General features: G+C 44.6%; 1 protein-coding gene across 1 annotated transcript in view; it reads left to right on the forward strand.

The window, feature by feature from the left end:
- Positions 1-21,942, forward strand: part of brsk2a (BR serine/threonine kinase 2a) — a gene marked incomplete at both ends in the record, with an annotated part of 151,118 nt that extends 129,176 nt beyond the window's left edge. The window contains 12 exons of the mRNA XM_079163715.1: positions 1,291-1,322; positions 3,168-3,332; positions 4,574-4,671; positions 5,484-5,634; positions 5,875-5,940; positions 12,210-12,270; positions 13,635-14,409; positions 14,572-14,620; positions 15,724-15,847; positions 17,025-17,205; positions 18,338-18,431; positions 21,738-21,942. Coding sequence (XP_079019841.1) covers positions 1,291-1,322; positions 3,168-3,332; positions 4,574-4,671; positions 5,484-5,634; positions 5,875-5,940; positions 12,210-12,270; positions 13,635-14,409; positions 14,572-14,620; positions 15,724-15,847; positions 17,025-17,205; positions 18,338-18,431; positions 21,738-21,942 — 2,001 coding nt within the window. The remainder of the gene's footprint in view (positions 1-1,290; positions 1,323-3,167; positions 3,333-4,573; positions 4,672-5,483; positions 5,635-5,874; positions 5,941-12,209; positions 12,271-13,634; positions 14,410-14,571; positions 14,621-15,723; positions 15,848-17,024; positions 17,206-18,337; positions 18,432-21,737) is intronic.
- Between the last annotated feature and the right edge of the window lie 922 nt (positions 21,943-22,864).

Genomic DNA, 22,864 nt, shown 5'->3' on the forward strand with positions numbered 1-22,864 from the left:
TGCCCACCCTTACAGTATGTCCCTCCCTGCCCTAATAAACAGCCATATTGAGACATGCATACTTAGCAGAACTGCATACACAAGTTGCATGAAAGATTTTTTATACAGCCCGCAGATATAAACATACCTGAACGCATACTCATACTCGTACCTAGGCAAACCGCTGTTACAGCAGCGTTCCCCTCTGCTTGAGTGAAAGCAGCTGGAATTGGTACTGTCACATTCAGAGACTGATTGACGTGATTCCGAATTTCAAACCACATCACTTTCAACCCTGCGTGTGATATCAGTCTCTTGCCTCCAGGCCTTTAATAAAAGTGGGGGTAGGAGTAGGTCACCCACTGCCCCTGTATCTGACAGGCAGGGTGTCTCCATCAATACCGTGACCTCTGTGGAAGCACGGAAGATGTACCTATAGTCAGTAACCGCAGCCTGGCCTGCTCCGTGATATCACAAGAAGGCATTCATCAGTGATGGAGCACAGAGGTAAATCCTCTGGGATGGTGGAAACATTGAGACATTGATGGAGACACGTACCCAAGAACGATGCTTCTGAATAAGTGACAATAATTAGAGCTGCTATCTGTATCTCCCGTGGTTCCACAACAACAGCATGAGCAAATTAAAAAGTCCCGACTGTGACATTGATCCTGTTTTCCTCTGTGGGCAGTTGAAACACTGTGGTGTCATTCTAACAGACATCTTCCTTTGTTGCCCTTTTGCTCACTGTTTCTGTCTCTTTCTGCTTTTTTTCTTTGTTGGCAAAAAACATGTTGACAGTGTTGGTGACAAAGTGGCCACATTAAAAGTGTGATGACAAGAGTATTATTGAGAGAGTGAGTGTGTTTGTGTGAGTAAGAGCGACGGGGAAGAGAATGAGAACGGGAGATTCCCTTTTAGACCAGAGGGCTTGGCAGGGTCAGCAGTCTGTGTGAGGGAGATAGTGTTCTATGTGTATAACTCAGTGGTTCCACCTCTCTGTCATACTCTTGCTGCACCACTCTCTTTTTCTCAATAAGTTTTTTTTTTCCACCATCAAATCTGGTCGTATTGTTCTAATGTGTTTCCATTAAGCCAGTAAGCTCAGGGTTCAATGAAGCCATTCTGCACCAAACATTGCTGTACACGGGAAAAAGATTGAATTGTCTGTGTATTTACCTTTTTTCCTCAATGATTCTGTTGCATTTTAATTCTTATTTTTGTACCAAAAAGATGATAAAATGATTCAAATCAAACGCATTACGCCGTTTGTGTACTGACCTGCTGTTTCTTCTGTCATGTCTTTCACAGTTAGAACAGATCCAGAAGCACACATGGTACATGTAAGTACGCTGTCTTTCCTTCCTTTTAAAACCCTCCTCTCCTCTCTTAGTTTATTCTGCAGGGGGTCGTAGACCTTAGGGGAGCGACAACATGATAAATGGCTTTGAGTTGCAGCCCTGTACACGAGAGCATATTTGAGCAGGGCATGACTCCACTCTCTGGGATGTGGGGGTAAATTGGTAGTGCATGAAAAAGGATGTGCAGCATATGGTCAACTGAACAGGGAGTAGGGGAGAGCGAACAAGCCAGGATGTGGTGGATGAGGAACCCACATAACCTCAAGTGTACCCTTCGTTTAATTTTCATAACCGAGTGCCCCCACCTTTTTAAGCTAACATAAATCTTTTGAATCATGTATGGTACATGATCATAGTAAACTATGTTCAGTCGCCAGGTTTATTAATGGGGAACGAAAGCATTAATACATGTTTTTTTAGTTTTTTTAGTTTTAAATATAACACACAGTTACACTATTTGTGAATATCCTCCCTCTAATAATCAGATTATCACCATTTAGCAGTGGTAGCTGAAAAAGTTCTAAGAACGATTTCTTAAAGGATTTCAAAGAGTCTTTACCCTGCAAGAGCAAAGATACATCATGACGGGAAGTTGTAAGCCCTGAGAAGGGGTTGAGTTATGGTTTCTGTCGTGTACTGAAAGATCATGCGAACAGACAGCAAGACTGATAAAAGAAACAAGAGAAGACAAGAGAAGAGCTGCGAAAGAAGACTAATGTAATGGGATTTGTGCCAGTGAGGAAGTTGCTAGGCTGTCCACCTCTGCATGGCAGGCTGGCTGGCCAAGTGACTGAATGGATGAATGAGATGGGAAGGTTTTGTCTTTCAAATGTGGCTTTGACTTTTTCCTCGAGGCAGCTTGACAGTGGTGGGTAAAAATGAAACGCGATGAAATCACACAAGCTCAAGTTCTTTTTTTTTCCTACAAATTCAAATAAGGCCATTTATTTATTAGATGTATTAGTTGGTGAGCATCCTAACAATCTGCAGATGAGCAGAGCAGTGGTGCTGAAAGGATAGCGCCAGGCCAAACTGTCTTCACCAGGAAAACTAAGTAGACATGCACTCAGTTACCAGATGAGTTGGTACACCGAGCTAGAATTACTACAATCTAATACGTTTAAAGTGGGTGACACATTAGGCTCATGTCAGACGTGTACACGTTTTTAGTTTTTCATTACTGTGTCTGTGTGTATTAGTGTATTTGTAGATATTGAAGATGAATCTGTTCTTTGAAACTGACATGTGGAATGTTCCAGAAACCCTCAAAAAAGTTGTCAGTGCGGATTAGCCTTTCAATTTAAATCCCAAAGAATAAAGTCCTGCTAGTGCACTCCCTAGATACAGAAAGACAAAAGAGAGACAAAGAAAAGTGACATAACTAGGAGAGTGTCTGGAAAGAAGGAGGGGATAATGATGAAACTGAGTTTAGAAAACAAGCCAGGAGGAGACGGAGAGATTGCAAAACGTACCAGCAACTCGACGTCTGTCTGCATCTTGGCGAGCATGACGACCCCTGTTCACCCTCTGAAGCTTTCGTGCATAATCACTACACCTAGGGAAAATACGCGACTATGACAGTTTCATAATGTAAAACCTTGGTCATAATGAGGCAAACTTCCAACCAAGAGGCAAACAATCACGGAAACACTTCACACACTACACATTCTGTTGACCGCACATACTTATTAAATCTGTAAATCTACAAAGTGAGATTCATATTGCCTGTAATGTAAGCTGTATAAAGTGGTGTTTGTCAATGTAGCCAAACTCACAGTATTAGGGACATTGAAGGCTAATTGTGTTGTGATTTCTTTGCATTCCCAGAGGGGGGAAGAACGAACCAGAGCCAGAGCAGCCTGTGCCCAGGAAGGTGACCATCCGCAGCCTGCCCTCTGCGGACGACATCGACCCAGACGTACTGGACAGCATGCACTCCCTAGGCTGCTTCAGAGACAAAAACAAACTTCTGAAAGACCTGCTCTCAGATGAGTGAGTGAATGGAGGGGCAAAAGGGAGGGACGGGAAAGAGGTGGGATGAAGAAGATTGGAGGTGTGGTTTGGTTTTGGTGAATGAAAAGGTGTGAGTGATGAGAGAAAAATAGGGGGACATGGGTCAAAAAGGTGCAACAGTGGGTTGAAAAAGGAAAACAAATGAAAGCTGCTGAAGACGGGGAGAAGAGGATGGGGTCTGTGTGTTGGTACTGCAATGGAAGGATGGTTATGTGGTGTCCGTGTGCACAGATGGCCTTGGTTTTCCCCCAGCTCTTGTGAACTCCTTTGAGGTTGTCACTTTAGATGTCAGTGGCTATAGATCACTTAGCTGTTATCTCACAGCACTTACACAGCTTGCCACTGGATACATTCCCCCCAAACTGATCCTGGCTTGCACCAGGAACAATCCCCTGGGTCCCATTGTTCATGTTTATGTCACACATGTGTTTTTGCTCATGTGAATATGCATTTATACTGAATAATCTTGCCCTGCCGTGTTGTTTCATTTAATATGGGCATCCAGATGTAGTTTAATTTGCTTTGGTCTTCTATCTCCTTTCTCTCTGTTTTACATTTCCCCGGCCTCTTTTAATTTCATACGAAATGAGCATTACTCTATCTATTACTATCACTTTCTGCTCTCCCCATCTCTTCTGTTTGCCTTTTTTCTCCTGGAAGCATCCCATAATAGCACTGGACTGGAGGAAAATCCGTGCTCTATATTTCCCTTCCCCTTGGTTCATTTTAGCTGAAGTTGCAGGTCCTTGTCTCTTTGCCTCCTGCTGCTTTCCAATCTGTCTTTATTACAGACGACCAGTCCCTGGGCCTCTTGCAGAGAGAGTATTGCCCTTTAGGCTGAAGATATTAGGCTTCCTGATTTACAGAGAAAGTAAAGGATGAACTCATAATGTTTTGATACTTTCATAAACTTACCAGTAGACTCTGCATATGGAGATTTATCCTTGAAAATATATGCAGAATATTATATCACGGCTTAATGAGCTGTAAAACTAAACTTTTCTTTTAATGTCGGAAGCTTTTTAGTGGCAGTTTCACAAAGAATCCAAAAAGATTAAAGGATGTTAATCACAGTCATATTTTATAGCTTTTGCGCTTATGTATATGGATGACTCTGTAATCTTTACACGTCTGTGTTTGAAATGACCCAGATTTGTTCAAAGCCGTTGTATTTTTCTTCCATGTGTCTCAGTGGACTTTTTCTTGTCTCCTCTTTGCAGTGACAACCAAGAAAAGATGATCTACTTCCTGTTACTGGACCGTAAGGAAAGGTATCCCAGTCAGGAGGACCAGAACCTACCCCCTCGCAACGAGATTGGTGAGGCTCGGACCAAAGAGACGAGTGCAGATAAAGAGTGTAACATAATAGAATATGATTTAAAAAACAACAATTCAACAAAAGAGCATAACAGGAGAACATCAGTAAACACACATATGTGACTAGTTTCTTAAACTTTGAATGGCTTTTCATTGAATAGACAGCTGTATGCACAGACAAAACAAGCCAATTTAGACAAGAATAAGTACTTCCAGAAGGTAACTCATAAATGCTTCCAGTATCTGAACCGTTTCTGTTTGTTGAATATAGACAAGCTTCTCAATGAAATATAATAACAGAAATAGAAGGTGTCAATCGGCCAAATTTGAAAAACTGTCAGCTGCGACTGCTTCGGTTCAGATAATAACTCATCAAAAAAAGGTATTCTTCCATTCGTACACCACAACGCAGCACAGATTTCTGTGGGTGGAAATCTGAGCAGAGACAAAGATGCTCTACTTAGACTTCTGCCAGGGTTATTTTCTGACAACACAAGCATTGCAATAGGAGGCGTGTTAATGCGCATATGTGTGTGTGTGTGTGTTTGTATGTGTGCTGGTAGATACCGACATTTTGATTAATAGACTCTTCAGTGAATGTGATACAGTCAATACAGTGGCCATTAGTTCAAGGTCTGGGAGGAAACCATTGCTTATTCACTATTAGTTAACATGCCAATGTGATCAGCTCCAAACGTCACTCAAACACTCACACACATACGCGACGCACACAAATGCTCAATCTTTAGACGTTTTTCGACGTCGGGTGAATTGTGTGTATTTTCAATCGATCTGTTTCACTGATTCGCACAGATCCCCCAAAGAAGCGGGTGGACTCTCCCATGTTGAACCGCCATGGCAAGAGGAGACCAGAGAGGAAGTCCATGGAGGTCCTCAGTGTCACAGACGGAGGCTCCCCCGTACCGGCACGGAGGGCTATCGACATGACACAGCATGGACAGAGGTACGCATGGAGGTGAACAGAAAAAAGTCTATACAATTTTTCAAATGAACAAATGGAGTTAGACAGTAGCGTTGTGTGTGTGTGTGTGTGTATTTGTGTTGTGTGGAGGATCTCGCAGCCCAGTGGTGTTTGAGCAGAGCTGAGAGCGAGTCTGGCTCTGGTGTCAGGAGGCTAGAATGTGGACAAAACATCAACACAGAGACTGACGCTCTGCTCGCTTTGTCTCCTGTCTCACTGTAGTAAATCAGTGTACAGTAAAAGCTTGGATATTCCTGGCGCCAGTACAAAATGCAGCGAAGAAGAAAGGTATTCACTTGCCACTCACCCCTCACACGTTCACCTCCTCTTGCTCTGTGTCTTGCCCCCCCCCCCCCCCCCCCCCCCCCCCCCCCCCCCCATGCAAGGAGACATTCCACGACAGCGGAAAGATGCAGCGGTGCTTTCTGTTAAAAGGAGGCTTCGTTTTAACTGTGACATATGCTGCATGTGGCGGCTTCACAAGTCTATTTTAATAAATCAATAACTCATCTTCAAAACGGAAGAAGCCGGGTCCAACAGAGTCAACAGTTTTGGGATGGCAGTTGCTAAAATATGACTTAACTCTCTCAATTGACTTAACTTTCAAATGGAGTAAGACGGCGCATTTTGAAATTGGGAGCTGGTGTTAGCGCAATTATCTCCTCTTTTGATAATCTGAATGCATTGATAATCAGTTCTCCCATACTGTGTCCCACTTTCTCCGGATGCCGAACATTTCTCCGTTTCTCTATTTTAGAAATGTTGAAGTCAAGCCAGAACTACACCCCCACAAGGCACAGCAGACTGATTTAAAATCTATTTCCCCATCTTATTCCAACAACCAATATATCATCACACGACATATTTCTGCTCAGAGGCAGTGACATTTGTGACAGCGGGTGAGATTGAATCTGAGGGGGGTGGTAACCTGATCTGCCTAATGATAGGCAGATTGGCAGAGTGCTGGAAAAAGCTCTCCGAGGTAAAGGATGCAAATGCAGAGGCATATATTCTATAGATTAAAAAAAATGTCGTTAATAAATTGAATATTCGTCCAAATGTCAGATCCAATTATAACTCCTCACCACAGCGCTTTGCCAACAACAAAACATCAAGAATTTACTCCCCCCCTCATTTCACTGGGGGAAGCCACTTCAGAAGTTTTAAATCGAATTCAAGAGCTCCCATATCTAAACACTTCTGCTTAATTCTTTCTGTCCTCTGGAGCCTCTGAATTTCACTTTAACGTTCATCGTCCTGATTTTCATCGCCTCTACTCCACTCCTTCATCCCTTCAGGCGATCCAAGTCTTATTTCTTCTTCATTTAAAGGTTGCATTAGTTCACAAGCTGCCTTCGTCTGCCCTTCGCTCTGACTCCTCTGTTTCAGCCCAGGCAATAATCTCAAAATAGGCCAGTTTGCAATGACTTTATCGAGCATTAAAAACGCTTTCCAAAGCGGAAAACGCCAGTTAAGAAATCGTGCACTACTGAATGGCGAACATCATAAAGGGCACAGAAAACAGTTCTGAACCTTTACTTAAAACAGGACCTTTAGGTTTACTCGTATAAATCTCAATAATAAGTCACATACTGACGGCAGCATGTGAAATAGGTTTGTCTGGATCCTACATATATCAGCAGCTGCAATAATTTAAAAAGCTCCGCTGCATCTTTCCTCCGAGCTACTTTAAATCAGTGTGTTTGTTTTTAGTCCTCCACCCAAATCTCTTTCAGGAGCTCCTCCCTACTCTTTCATATCCTCTCTCTCTCTCTCTCTCTCTCTCTCTCTCGCTCTCTCGTGTGTAGTTCCTTGTGTGCAACTGACCTTTAGTCCCAAACGCCTCCCCTGTTTGTATGGAATTGCTATGCTAATGTGGAAATGCTGCTAGTTTTTCTCTGTCTGGCTTCCTATCGGTGGGTTTGAGGCGGAGGGAGTCCTATACCACAGCCCATCCGCCTCCAAATCAAATCTCTCCCTCGCTTCATGTTGGGAAAAAGATGTCGGTAACAAAGCCTCTGTGTAACTTTTTTGCCTTTTATCACATCCTTGTGTGCGCTTTGTTTGATCGTGTGTGTCTATAGGCGATGGCGTTGTGGAAGCACATACGTAGCAGAATAACGTCCAATGATTTGACTGACTTTCTCTGAACCTAACCTTATCTTTCCCCGACAGCAAACTTTTGTCGACAGCACAGAAGATCCGTAGAACTTCAGATCAGAGGGTGTCAGAGAGAGGACTGACTTTGAAACGTGTTTTGACAGGATACATTTCCACCAGCGCAAATGATGGAAGAGAGGGGAAACGGTTTTATCTAAAATTACACAACGAAAATGCCTGAACCTCAATCCCTATCCAGCATTTTGCTTCACATATCTCATGTAGGCAGTAATAATCCGATCAAATGCCCAGGCTGCATTTTCATACATGTGATTGATGATTTGACTGCTTCTGTGAAGTATAATTGAAAAGATTTGGGATAAATGCTGCAGTAGCCATGTGGCAGAGAAACACACATGGAGACATTCTCACGTGAATGTCCATTTCATTCTTTATACACCCAAAAGTATCATGAAAAGACATTTTAAGCCAAACTCAAAGCGTAAGAAATCCCACTGATTTCATTTTAAATCTTAACAACATGCCAGGAGAAATGAAGGGAGGTTAATGATATGTAAATTAAATATGGAAAAGTGCTGCAGTGTGAAGAAGAGAATATCAATTGATTTTTTTTTTTTCACTTTACAGATCTGCTCCAGTTGCTTCATGCAGTTTTGAATGTGTTGGGTTAGCAGGAGCAGTCTTAATAAGTCAGGCTCTCATGCTAATTATTGACTAATTTATTTAAGAGGCTCAAACGAGCACAAATAAAGCACCTTTACCACTGATCTCTACGTCAGGGGTCTTACTACGTTTAGAAATGTGAGAAGCTGAGCAGTGAATAGTAATGTCCTCAGGTAGTTGTCAGGGCTCAGGAAAAGGAAATGTGTTGATTTATATGAATATCTACTCCGCGTACAGAGCTCCATTGGCAGGACAAAGTCAATACAGAGGAGGGAGAAAGAGAAAAAGGGAACTTTCTCCACCCGACTTAAATCACACTAGCAGAGCAGTAGCCTTGTGTTTTGGCTTTGGCAGTGTCATTTGTTCTCTGTTTGACTCCTGGCACCATCCATTACATTTTGCTTCACTTTCGTTTTATTTCAGTCCATGCCCTCGTCCCAGAACCTTTTGTACTCGTTCCATCCCCCACAGACCAACATTAAACCCCACAAGTACTTTGGATGGGCCTCTGACACAGCCGATGGTCACACACTGAGGCCATGGGCCCCATTCCAAAACAGGCTTATTAGAAATGTTATCTTGCGTACTAAATGGATAATCGAAAGATATGAATGAGTGGCCCCACTCGTACGCCATTACTGTCACATGTATGTGTGCTGGTACACACACATTAAAGGGCAACTTCACCTTTTTCTCATTTACCTCCAGTGGTGTCTTGCAATGCATATACTTTGGGTTTTATTTGTATGAGATGGGAATAACATTTAATTTGTGGGGCTCACTAGTGGTGAAGAGGAAGTATTCAAATCCTTTACTTAAGTAAAAGTTTCACTTAAACGATGTAAAATTACTCTATTATATTTAAAAGTCCTGCATTTGAAATGTCACTTCAGTTAAAGTACTAGCAGCAAATGTACTATCTGTAGCTGTCATATAAATGTACTGTTGTAAGAAGTGCACTATTTCCCTCTGAAACATAGTAAAGTAGAGGTATAAAATAACATTAAATGGATTTAGTTAAGTATGGGACTGAGTTACATTCCACCACTGGTGCTAACTGTATTGAAAAATTCAACAGAAATGTGTCTATCCACACTAACAGACTATAAATATAAACCACATTATCAACAGTTTTCATTGAAACTGCTTTCTAACGACAAAGTAGTCCCATATGAAAACTGTTGACAGTGTGTTCTCTGAAGTATAGAGTAATCGGGACATTGTATCCGGAAAGAGCAGTTGCTTAATGGGTTTTTAAGTGTTCTTTTTAAATGCTTGTGAGCACCACAAATTAAATTCCACTCACCTCGATTGTTTTTTGGGTGGAGGCAGAAATCTCTGCAAAAATAGATGTCTTAAAACTTTCTGTAGGGCTAGATACTACTTCAGAACATGTTTTTTTGTGATGAGGTAATTTTGTAACTGACCCTTTTTAAAGCAAGAATGCACAGAAACACCGAGGGCTTAGAGTAGCTGGCTTCAGTATCTACTCTGCTGCTGATTTAATAACGTGGCTTCTTTGTTTGGTAGATGATAAATGATTGCTTAAGTTGTGTCCGCTGTGCACCACAAATATAGCACTCAAAAATGCGTCTCTCTCTGAAGCCTCTGACAGCTCATTACTGTACCGCATAGCCATCTGTAACATTAGTTTTATAGACACTAACCGTTACAGAGTGCCTCTAACAATATGCTCATAATGGCCCGAGGACGCTGTGTTTTGGCCATGTTTATATGAAGTGCCATCGACTATTTGTGCACAGGCGATCTAGTGGGCAACTGTTGGCATGTCTCAGTGGACCGTAGGACTTCAATTTAAATGATATTAACTGTCTGGTCGGCTGTTATCTTAAACAAGACACCCTAGCCAACGTGGTCTCGGTATCGCCTACTCATGAGCGCGTGCAATGAATACACTCACAGAAGGGGCAGTGAGAGAATTGCAAAAATAGCCTGAGAGTGGGTGTTTCTATATTTTCCTCCCTCTCATTGTAGCCGTTGCCTCCCTTCTGTTTGGTTTGTGTGGCTGGGTCTCTCAGAAGTAATATTCCTGCTCTAGTATCACTTCTTTCTTGTGGTGGTTGTAAATTAAAGGCTCAAGGGAGATGGGTGACTGAACCCAAATAAGTGCCTCTACTTTTTAGAAGATTGATACATATAGATCTTAATCTGAGCTTGTTGTTATGACAGCACCGGTATCATTTTTATGGCTACTAGCTGTAAGCATGTACGCAGTTTTGTGTCCATGTGCGGATGCCTCTGTGGTCCTGTGGGACGGCTCCAGCACCAGGAATGACCATCAGTCTCCATTACTCTACCCCTCCCTCCCATCCTTCATTCCTCCCATCTTACCCCATCGCACCTAGACCTCCCCCTCATCCTCCCCTTGCATTTGTCCGTGAGGTCTTCCTCTACAACCAAGCTGAAAAAAATACTAGTTGTAGTGTCTTTATCCTTTTCAAGGAGCGACAAAAGATCTGTAGGATTGGCCACATGTTTGCAAATGCATCAATGCTGAACGAGAGAAGGGGGGGAGGGGGGTTATTGTTAGATTGAATGACAAAGAGGAACAGTGTTGTGACAGTGAGCAGCTGGTGTTTCCAAGTGTTGACGGGCTCGGTTTTTGTGTGTTGTGTACGTGTGCGTACATGTGTGCGTGGGCACTTGATGGAGACAGATTGTCCTGTGATTGTTCGTTTCTGAGCAGGGCTCTGCTCATAGGGGTTATTGACGGGGAACAGAAAAACGTGACAAATGGCTCTCAACCAAATGTCCCACTTCATTTCCCCCTCAAGATATTTTCTAGTGATCCAGTGCGAAGGCCTAAAAGTCAACATGTTTGGTTTATTAGCAGACTTTAGACGGGTCGGAAAGCTAATCTGAATGCTAATCTGTGGAAAGCAACCTAAAGATTTGCGGGAGAAGCTGCTGTCAAATCAGCATATTTGAAACCAAAGTTTGTGTGACGGTTCACGGGGTTCCGTGTGGGTTTAGGTGTGGAACAGAGACTCGGGCGCAGACTTAGACACAGGACACAAGGTGAGGTGAATGCAAGGCTCTTTACTGGGCGTTCCGCAAACAAAAACAACTCCAATAGGGAGCGTGAAAAATCCAAACTAGAAATAAAAAGGCAAAGTCACAAACAGGGCTTGGTCACAAAAGACAAAGACACAAACCGTGGGAGGCAGAGGGTCTACACGAGAGAAGACCACTGGTGAAGAGACGAGTCCACGGGGAGAGGAAAGTAACAACTGAATGAAGGGATAATCTGGCAACTGGAACAGGGCAAGCAGGGGAGTAATAAGTAGGTGAGGGGTGATGAGCTGATTGCCGGCAGGTGAGTAGGAATGAGTGGGGTTGGCAGAGGGAAAAACCAGGGGCAGGTGATTGAACATGATCAGGAGAGAGAGAGAGAGAGAGAGACACACACACACACACAGACAGAGCAAGGCCCAACCGTGACAGTTTGAGCTTAATTGGTTTGAGACCAACTGCTGCTAGTCAATGCTAGTAATGTATGTTGTCAAGTCGGTGCTGTTCCTGTGTTTTCATGCTTTTTGTGTGAATCGTTGTTGTTTGCAAAGGGCTTGGTAACAACTACTGTGCTTGGTATGATGGTGAGATATACCATGATGCTTTCTAACTATGTGCGACATGTCACCTCCAAGCTCTCACCTCCACCTGTGTTTACTGAAACCTGTAACAAGTACACATGTTGATCCCACAAATAACCTCTGCCTCTCTGTGTGTGTTCGTGCGTGTTTGTTCCACAGGTCTCGGTCTATTAGTGGAGCCTCCTCTGGCCTCTCCACCAGCCCCCTCAGCAGCCCACGGGTAAGTCACGACCCTCTATGTACTTTCAAACATACACATGTGCAACACACACCTGTTGACCCAGTTCTCACGTACTGTATGTAGTTGTTCATGCTCGGGGATAACGACCATCCAACTCCTGCTGATCTCGCCTTATTGCCGTTTACTGTATGTCCACAAGAGGAAATGAAGACGCTCACTACAGCTTCATCGCCCAGGCTTCTGACCAATGCACAGCACACTCATTATGAAAGTGTTATCCCTGTATCTCTCCGCACATGCAATATAGTAGACTTTTCCTCTTCATTATTAGTCTGAAATATAGTTTATTTTTCCTCTCAAGTTTTAAATCATAGTTCAGATCTACCTTTGCATTTGGTATAAGCATGGATCCACTATGATAAGCTCCTCTTATCTGGTGTTCATTTAGACTTTACATGTGTCTATATAGTTGGATCTTTCAACTCAAAGTCAAATATACTGATTAACTTTCTCGGGGGACGTGACAGCACAGCCTTCCCCTAAAAGCTTCTTCTCTCTCTAGCCTTTCTGCGTATTATCCCTGCTTTTGCTTTCTGTGGTCTGAGCTCTGTGGAAATCCAGCTCCAGGAATGCTTCAGAAAATCCAACTTTTCATGTTCAGAGCTCGGGAGCTTGTGGTAAACTTTTCCAGCTGACTAACCTGAGAAGGCTCGGGATTAGCCAGGATCCTAAGACGAGCTCCTTTGCGCCACACAGGTTCTGTCAGGCTGATCTGAAAGGGAAATAGATTTCTCAGACCTAGCAAAGCCTGGATTGTGCTCTCAATGAGAGGGTTATTTTCTCAGATTTGTGTCTGGAGGGGTGGCTGCAATTTTACAATTACAAATAAAACGGATCAATAAAACTAAGAGCAGAGATACCATAACGGTGTTCCTCACAGCTGGCCTTTTGTCTCTCACACACGTTAGGGTCTGCTTGCTTTTCTCTGCCAGCAGAGACCCGTTTGTTTTACTCAAGTGAAGTCCATCTTTTCTTTTTTATTTATTGATTTATTTGTGTGTATTGCTTGCTGTTTCTGTTGTTCCCATTTCATGTATGTTTTCTTTTGACATGAGTCACTGAATGGTCTAACTGCATGTTTCTTTTCTTTTCTGTCTTTCTTTTTTGTCCATTCCTCCATCTCTCCCGTGCATGCACACATCTTACCTGCCTCTATATTCTTTGTCTGCCTCGTCTTCTGGATGTGTGGTTGTTTGTTTTGCTCCACTTTTCTGTCTTGCTTTATCTATGTGCTTGTGTGCCTGCATGTGTTCCTTTGTGTGTTCCTTTGTTTTCCTCTCCTCCTCCACCTGATCTGACACTATCGTGCTGCTTGTCTTCACACTGTGTCCTCTTAACTCCAGCCTGTCAGAAAGTTCTGTGTACCGCCTCAGTCCCCAGACTTTTCGCAGTCCCCTAACGCAAGCCCCTGCCCATCCCCTGAGCCCCCTCCCAATCGCACGGGGCCCCGTTTCTCCACCCCCAACTCACTCGCCCCAAACAGTGAGCCCCTGCCGGCAGCACTCGACAAGACGCAGACACTACCCACCAGGCCCAAAGTTGTCCCGAAGCCCCTCCAAGCCACACGATCCAACCCGCTCCCCGAAACCTCAGATATAGTATCTGCAGCCAAATCCGAGCCCTCAACTCCCTGCCAGCTCCCATCACAGCCACCCTCTGCCTCTGTGCCCCCAACCCCTACTTCTCCTTCCTCCCCGTCCTCCCCCTTTTCTCCATCCTCCATCTCCAGTGCTCCATTCCCGAATAGCCCCCAGGTACGGCACTCCGTTTTTGCTGCCAACCCCCAGCTCTCTGTGCCCTACAGTGCAGTGGCGCCACTGTCGCCCATCCGGTTGCACCACTTCCATCCCGTGGTGCCGGCGCCTTCTTCATTCACTGACCACACGCCCAAATCTATCCCGCTCATACAGGTTACCCCTCACCCCTCCCCTCGAGGCAGCCCCCTCCCCACCCCAAAGGGCACCCCGGTGCACACTCCCAAGGAAAGCCCGGCCGGGACCCCCACCCCCACGCCGCCCCCCAGCCCTTCCATCGGAGGCATGCCTTGGAGGACACGCCTCAACTCCATCAAAAACAGCTTTCTGGGCTCACCACGCTTCCACCGCAGGAAACTTCAAGGTACTGACATTCCAGCAGATTTAACGTTTCTACGGTAAACGCTGAATTATCTTGTGTTAATTTCACCCCTCCATGAAACTAACGTTACCCGCTAAGGCAATCTACTTGTTATCTTTCACTGAGCCTTCTACTTTTGTCTGAACTTCAACCTTGCTTCCACAGTTCCCACACAAGAGGAGATGTCCAGCCTCACACCAGAGTCTTCCCCAGAGTGAGTAGATGCTATACCACCACTATCATAACTATGCATAACGTGTCAGCCCCTCAGTCATTGGCTCAAACAGGCCGGGTCTTGATGGCATGCGGATTTGGAAAGCATTACATCCGTGAATGTTTGATTTGTGCCTGCCGAGTTCCCTGTAATGACCTCAGGTCTGGTCTGGGCTGGAGAAGCAGCATCGTGGCAGGAGGTATTGGGTTGGTTATGAGGGAGGTAAGGTAGCCTGTGTGATGTTGTCGAGCTCCCAGGGGCCTGATAACTCAAGGTTGGCCTAGATATGCCTGTTTGGTTTGCTGGCTCTTTGGCTTGGCCATTTCCACCTGGCTGAGAAGACCATCCTGGCTGGAAGGAGTTGGAGAGATGGCTGGACCTGCTTAGTTGGGTTAGGCTTGATCATATTAATAGACTGTCACACACCAGCTGTTACCAGCTTCTTACTGCAGGAAAATGTGCCCCTTAATGTCGCTGCAAATGTAAAATCATGGAAGTATTTATTTATTGTGGAGTGTTTCTCTTTTAAGTTTGAGTCTCGTAAATTCATCCGCATTTTCAAAAATCTCATACAATATTAATATGCCACAAAACAGGAGTCCATATGGCTTATTAGTGGGTGCAAGTGCACTTGGGCTAATGGTGAATTCACCTACCTCTCCCTTGTTAGACCTACAGTTCTGTTCACATAGAGGCTCAATTCTCTCTCTCTCATACATACACATACATGCATTAACACATACCCAGTTGCACCAAAGGTGAAGTTTCAGAAAACTTTTCTCCCCTGCACAGTCTTAGCTTATTTCCCTCAGGGTATCCTCAGTTTGCTCCTTTCCATTTTCCCAGAGCTGCAGCGAGCGAGCGAGTGAGTGAGAGAGGGAGGGAGAGAGAGAGAGAGAGAGAGAGAGAGGGAGAGAGAGGAAACTCTTCACAAGCTCTTCATTTTTCTGGATAGATAGATGGATAGGTTAGATGGATGGGTGGGTTTTAACAAGGAAGCAAAAAGGGTGTCAGGGAGACAAACGCTCTCTAGTAGGCAGAACAATATAATGTAAACGTACAGATGATAAACACGTTTTTTTCTTCCTGTCTCTTCCCCACAGACTTGCCAAAAAATCCTGGTTTGGTAACTTCATCAACCTGGAAAAAGAAGAGCAGATCTTCATTGTCATCAAAGACAAGCCTCTCAGCTCCATCAAGGCAGACATTGTTCAAGCCTTTCTCTCGGTACACACTCGCAGTGTCTTGCTTAATTCCTTACTTTATCCCTGCCTCCACTCTCGTCTGATCCCTGCGCCCAGACTTTTCTCTGTAAATCTGAATATGCGTGCATGCTGCAGTATTACCTGTGCATCTGCTGTCTGTTGCAGGACATTGCCAACAGTGCCTCTAACAGCACCGGTGATTGGCAATGCTATGCGGCAGGCTCTCTCTGAGTGTTTGCTAACATGCTTCTGATTTATGTAGCAATTCAGTAAACTGCTTGTGTTCAGTGCTTCTATTTTCCCATCTGACTGCAGACTCAGTTGAGGTCAATAGAAAATCAACGGAGAGCATTGATCATTAGCATATAGATACTTTGCCCTCTATGCCGTTTATTGAGCATGTGTGTGTGTGTGTGTGTGTGTGTGTGTGTGTGTGTGTGTATATTTAGATGTGTAGTGTGAGACATTGAGAGATAGTGTGAATTGTATCTTTGTGTGTGGGGTGTTTATAATGTGGATGTATAAGTACATGCAGGAATGCAGGTAACATCAGGGTTTCACAGTAAGTGCGGCAGAATCTGTATCAACAAACGCTGAGCAGTGGTAGTTGATATTCAGTGTACATAATTGAACAAAACCTATCCTCACCCCAGTTAAATTTAACAAAGTCTAAGTAAATGCAAACTCTGCCAGTGCAGGTCAATGTCAAATCTGTTTCCTCATCCCCAGAGGTAGCTCTTTCCCCCTCTGGGTTTCACTAGCTGCTATTCCAGACAGGAGATTGGCACCTGAATCAGTGGAATTATACCTCTCACCACACTCGTATTAATGGAATGTCAAACTCTCTCCAGCACTATGGCGAAACGTGACTATATTGGGCATACAAATTCATTTTAGGTGGGAGAGTGCAATGTTGTTGGATGACTAAAGATTACATTAGCTTAAGTCTCCCTGGCATGCATGGCTACTCCCCGAGGCATTAATCTTCTTAGAGTTTCAACTGTGGCTCGTAGTATGTGGAGGGTATTTTAATGAGGGTTTATTCACCTTTTCATTTGCTAGGTGTGGGTGAAAAATGAAATATCAATGCTCCCGATGTATAATCCCATTACTACATTTTTTTACTACCTATTTTTTGTTCCTATCTCTGCCTCTTTGTCCATTTTGACTTTCCTCACTTCTCCTCTTCTTTCTCCCAGATCCCCAGCTTGAGCCACAGTGTGATCTCCCAGACCAGTTTCCGAGCAGAGTACAAGTCCACAGCCGGCCCGACAGTCTTCCAGAAGCCGGTCAAATTTCAGGTGGATATCACCTACACGGAGAGCACAGCTGCCACGAAGGAGAATGGCATCTACTCTGTCACCTTCACCCTGCTCTCAGGTCAGGACACTGTCGTCACACACCAAGTTCCTCACCCTCCTTTTCTCTACCCGCTAATCCTGCAATGCATCCGCCACAATGCACACTTGAAAAGGTCACCAGTCACAAGACGAACTAGGTGCAGACCTCACATCTGGGGACCCCAGGTCTGTGAGCCAATGAGAAGAGAGTAGGGTCCCCCAGGCATAAAAGTATGAATGCAAATACGGCTGCTTTATTTTTACCAGTTTAACACTTTTTCACTCAGAGAGAGAAAGTACCAATATCTTCTGTGTAAATAAACAAGTGAACAATTATGATTTATTTCACTGAAGCGGTATTTGATTCCTTCTTTAATGGACAGAAAGGGTCATGTTCAAACCTAGGACCTTGCTGTTGTGAGATGACGGATCACAGAGTAACACACAGTACACGTTATGAGATAAACAGTATTCTGGCTCATCCGTCTCACTGAGGTCTAGGGAAATCCGACTCTCACAAATCACTTTGAAAAGTGTGGAAAAGAGTATCGCTGACATGTCAAGTGGGATGCTGTCACACTCGAATATAATAAAATGAATCTGTGTTTGTATCCAGCCAAAAAATAAATAAACCAGAAGTTCTGCTTACAAATGTGGGTGTCTCAAACTCACTGCCAAAAAGAATGGCTGCCTAAGGTTTCTTGCAAGTTCTTGCAATCCTGGGTGCTTGATAACCCCCCCCCCCCCCCCCCCCCCCCCCCAAACCTCCCTGAGCGTAACAAGATGAGGTCTGGCTATGCAAGATTACATACTAAGCAATCATGCGTGCATGCTTAGTCGTGCAGAAACGCATGCATTCTCTCTCTCCCTCTCTTTCTCACTCACACAAACAAGTGTGTGTGTGTGTGGGGGGGGGGGGGGCACATTTGAGCTGAATGGGGTGTAGTAGTGGCACTAGAGCCTTCTTCCATGTCACATACTGTATACAGCAGGTATACAGTAGGCTCTCTGCAGCTTCTCCAGCTCACTTGTCACACCATGCACACCCTTACTTGTTCTTATCTTAATTAATCCATCTATATAGTTCCTACACACACACTCTGTCTGCCTTTGTGCTGCTACCTGTAGATTGTGACGCAACGAATCTTTCCTGTTTGTGTGACCGTGTTTAGGACCCAGTCGACGCTTTAAGCGAGTAGTGGAGACGATTCAGAGCCAGTTGTTAAGCACACATGACCAGCCAGGGGTCCAACAGCTGTCTGGTGAGTAGGAACTCCTCTTTTCAAAATGAACAAATATTTCAAAATCTTATCCAAAACCTCTCCACCCTTACCCCCCACCGCCTCATCCGCCCATCCCACCCACACACGAACCACTCTCACCGCTGAAGCTAAGCTAAGTCCTGCCTTCCTCTTCCCCCGTGCTTGAAATCACCCGAGCCGCTCTCCGGTTCTCAAAAACGGCTTCCTTTTGCATGCCCGCGCCTCACCGCCATGAAAGGGTGGGAGTTGCTCTCAAGCACCGACTGCGGGTCAAATGCTGTCTCGTTGCCCTGGCAGTGAAGATTAGAGTGGAGGTAGGGTAGGCTGATTTGCATTCTGTTACTCCTACTTCCAAGACTGATCGTCGGAGCTTGTCACCATGGCAACACCACTGCACCTCAACGCACTCCCACAATGCACTGCACCGCACAGTGACACCACACCTGCTTTCTCTCTCTCTCTCTCTCTCTCTGGGCGCTTGTACAATAGGACCCCCTCCCCCTGTTTTCCCTCGTCCACCAGCCTCTATTGGCGCCTCCAAAGGCACCGAGGAGATATAAAAACCTCCGACGGGCTTCCTCAATCACCACCTAACCGTTCACCTGTGAACTTTGTGACGTTATTTAAATATTCCTCCATCATGTTGAGGCACTGGAGCTCTATAAGTTTCATTCTACATCCTTTTTTTTTCTGGATGACAAAAAGGAAAAGAAGAGAGAAATAGGGATCCCACTCCTCCCCATCTGCTCTTTAGCATGCCCTTCCTTGTGAATCACTGCTCTGTTTGAGTGCGTCTCAGTCGTCATCATCTTGACAACAGCTCCACTTGCTGGTCACATAGGGGAACGCCACCAGCCTGCAATACACCGTTTCTATCAGGAGAAGGTGTGCTGTTTTCGTTGGCTATCAATTTCATCTCATGCGTGAATCATAATCTCGGTGTCTCTATGTTTGTGTCTTTATCCCTTTAAACCCAATTCCATGTAATACAGACCATGATCCTAGCCATGATGTAGCTTTTAGTGTGTGAGCTGTATATTTCTCTAATGAACAGCAGTTACCTCCCTAAGTTTACCAGTTACTTCCGATACTTCATGTTTGAGCTTATTAACAGACTGAAGTTTAAAAGTGGAAAACATTATATTACATTAGGTTCAAATGACTTTTTCAGCAGCAGAGATGTAGTATATGAGAACCGTTTATCAATAGAGGAGACTGAGGATATGACAAAAAATATAAATAATGATCAATTTAGGATAAAAATTCAATGTCATTTGCTTTTGACCAAGGTCAGTGTAAATTAATTTCATCTCTTTACACTATCAGAGTATCTCTCACCGTAATATAAATCTTAAAACGGGTCAATGTGGGCTTATCAGTAATTGATTTCCTCCACCTCCCTACGTCCTTGTGACCTCCTAACACACTTTTGGCGCTACCTGACCACGGGGTCTTTTGCAGAAAGTCACCGGCTGTAATTAAGAATAGAAATGGCTTTGCATACCAATGTGTGTCAAACAAAAGGCTTCATCAAGTCTTGGTCATTGTGTCCCCTAATCGCCATTAACAGAAGCATACCTGGGAGCCCAGCTTAGGGAGACAATAGGAGGGCGTGGAACAATAAAAGGAGTGTCGATGAATGCAGGTAGCATACTGTAGGACTACAGAGCAGAACCGTTCATTTAGAGGGCACTGTCTCTGTTTTATGGAGCAGCTGAGATCATTAAGATTCATGAGTTTCCTGCCATTTTTGGAAATGTGCAGATTTGGGAGTGAAGTGAGTAAATGGGGAAAGTCTTCACACATAAGAAAGGAAGAGGGAACATTAGGGAGAAGTTGGCTGCAACCATTTTCCAGCAGGATAATGGAGCAGGCGAAGCCAACTGAGGCACAGACACACACGTAAGCGAACACGTTCACGATTAGATGAAGTTTGCCGAATTGCTAGACTACTGCAGGCAGTCTTAACACTGGCAGCATGTGCATATTGTCAGGCTGAGAAATTCCACTTTCCAACAGCCTTTTATTAAGTGCTGATACACAGACACGGACTCTGCGGTCCAGTACGTGAGTGTGTGTGTGTGTGTGTGTTTTGTCGCCTGTTTCTACTGATGCTGTCACTGTTCAGTTGTTCGGCCCAAAGGACTCTATTGTGCAAATGGATCTTCTGCCACCTATTCAGAAACAGTCCTGTTTGTGACTGATAGTTTCCAAAGTTGCGCTGTGCAAACGGCATTAACAAAAAGAACTCTGACTCTTTATTTGCTCCACTTCTCATGTTTTGTGTCCTTACAACTCCACTCCACATACTGGGTCCCTGCAGAAAGAGCGAGTGTGTTCAGCTGAAGATCATTTGTATGCGTACTGTCTGACGCGCACACACACACAAACACAAACTCAGCAAGTGTGCGTAGAGCAGTTAGAAAGATATAAACTTGTGTTATTCAGCCATTTTATTCAGCACACAGAATGAGCTGGACTTTTTCTTACTTCAAAGAGTTGGCACAATGATAATGCAGCCACCCGGCGTGTTTGACGTCTTTTGTCCAGGTTTAACAGTGTAAAACTCCGAACGGAAGTGTAGAAATGTGTTGATGAAAGGTTGTCTGTTTCCTCCGAGCAGATTTAAGTCCAGACATTACTGTGTTAGATGTGCTTCACTTACAATAGCCACGAGACAGACAGCCTCCATCATTTGCACTTTGCCGAGGTTCAAGTCGCCGTTCAGTTCTCTAATGAAGCCTGCAAAAACCTCCACAAACGATTAGGTTTAGCAAAAGGAGAGACACTGATTTATTATCCTTCCAAGGGCAACGTTGTCTGGAAGCTACAAGCGTTCACATTGTCCACCTTCCATCATTTGCCCGGCTTCTGGCTGTCCCAAACTGCTTGGGCACCGCCTCGCACAGATGACACGCCACGCTTCCTCTTTCTGCATCACACACTTTATATGTTAAAGCAGCTTACTGTAGCAGCAGGCTACAGAAGCCTAGATTAACTTTGGTCAGCCCCCCCCCCCCCCTTATTTGCTTTCATTTCTAGTTTGAGATTGAATGGCTCTTGTGTGTTTTCATTGGTTGTGCTGTTACATATGCATGGTTTATCGTCCTGACATGGCTGCACCAGCAGCTCTCACCCTCACTGCGTCTGTCAGTCCTCCTCGCCTACTGCTTGTTCTTACGTGTAGCCTCGTCTCTGTCCTGTGAACCCCATTGTTCATTAGTTTGTTTGTTCTCTTTCTTCTCACCTTTCCCTTTTTTGTCCTCTTTTGTCCCCCCCCCCCCCCTCCCCCATCTGTGTACCTAGGCAGCCCATTGAGTAACTTCTTTGACGTAATAAAACAACTTTTTTCAGACGAGAAGAACGGACAGGTGCCCTACCCCTCTGGCACGCCCACCAAGCACTGCCCCTCGCCCATTCACGTCCGGAGGCACGAGCCAGAAAATAATGACACCAAATGCCGAGACAGAGTCAAGCTGTCGGTGGCATCTTTGGGGACACAGGAGGAGTCTTAGATCGGGAGGCCGTGTAGTCGAGCCAGTGCTAAAACTCATCCCAGTATCACTATAAACCAGTGGCACAGAGAGAGAATATTTGTACATAACTAGGTGTACATAATCATTTATGGAAATTCTTTTTGTATAAAATTACTTTATATAGATAGAAATATATTAAGAGAATCTAAGTAATATTTTATAAACGGCATACTGCACCTACATGACACACACACACACACACACACACTCCAGTCCTTCCACTCCCTTTTTCACTACCCCTTAGCATCCACCATCATCATCCACCCCTCTACCTCAACCATCTAAACGCCTATGACCCTTGCTCTGATTTTTGGCTCCCTTGCTGATAACCTGTGTGATGACCCTGACTTGTTTCTGATACCAGGAATTATCCAGAAAACCTATTAAGCCCCTCCTCCTGCTCCCTGCTCTGTTCGCCTTCCCTCGACCACCCTTCCACCCCCACCCTCCCCCGAGCATGCCGATAAGAGATGGACATTTGTTGACGGAGGACGGTTTTTTTTAAGAGGTGCGCTGGAAAAAAAAAAGGGGGCGGGGGGGGGGGTTGGTTACCATGGAAACAGACCCCTTCATGCAGACTTCTACCTTCATCTCCCTCTGCGCCCCTTCTCCACCTCTGGCAGCCGTCAGTAGAAGTAGAGGAAAATACCTTTTGTGTTCCCCCATCTTAGGAGCACACAGACACACACATGTGCACAACTAATCCACACAAAAAGGCAGACTCTCCCTAACCAAGCCGCCCCTTTCCTTTCAAGGAGTGTTCATCGTATGGAAACAAGTATTTTACAAAAAAAAGACACGACACACACACACACACACACAAAACATGTACATGCTTACATGCACAGGTCCAGTTTGCACAGAAAACTCTGGGATGTATTAACATGAACAACAACAACAA

This window comes from Pholis gunnellus (assembly GCF_910591455.1).
Source record: "Pholis gunnellus genome assembly, chromosome: 7".
In the NCBI taxonomy this organism is placed as follows: Eukaryota; Metazoa; Chordata; class Actinopteri; order Perciformes; family Pholidae; genus Pholis; species Pholis gunnellus.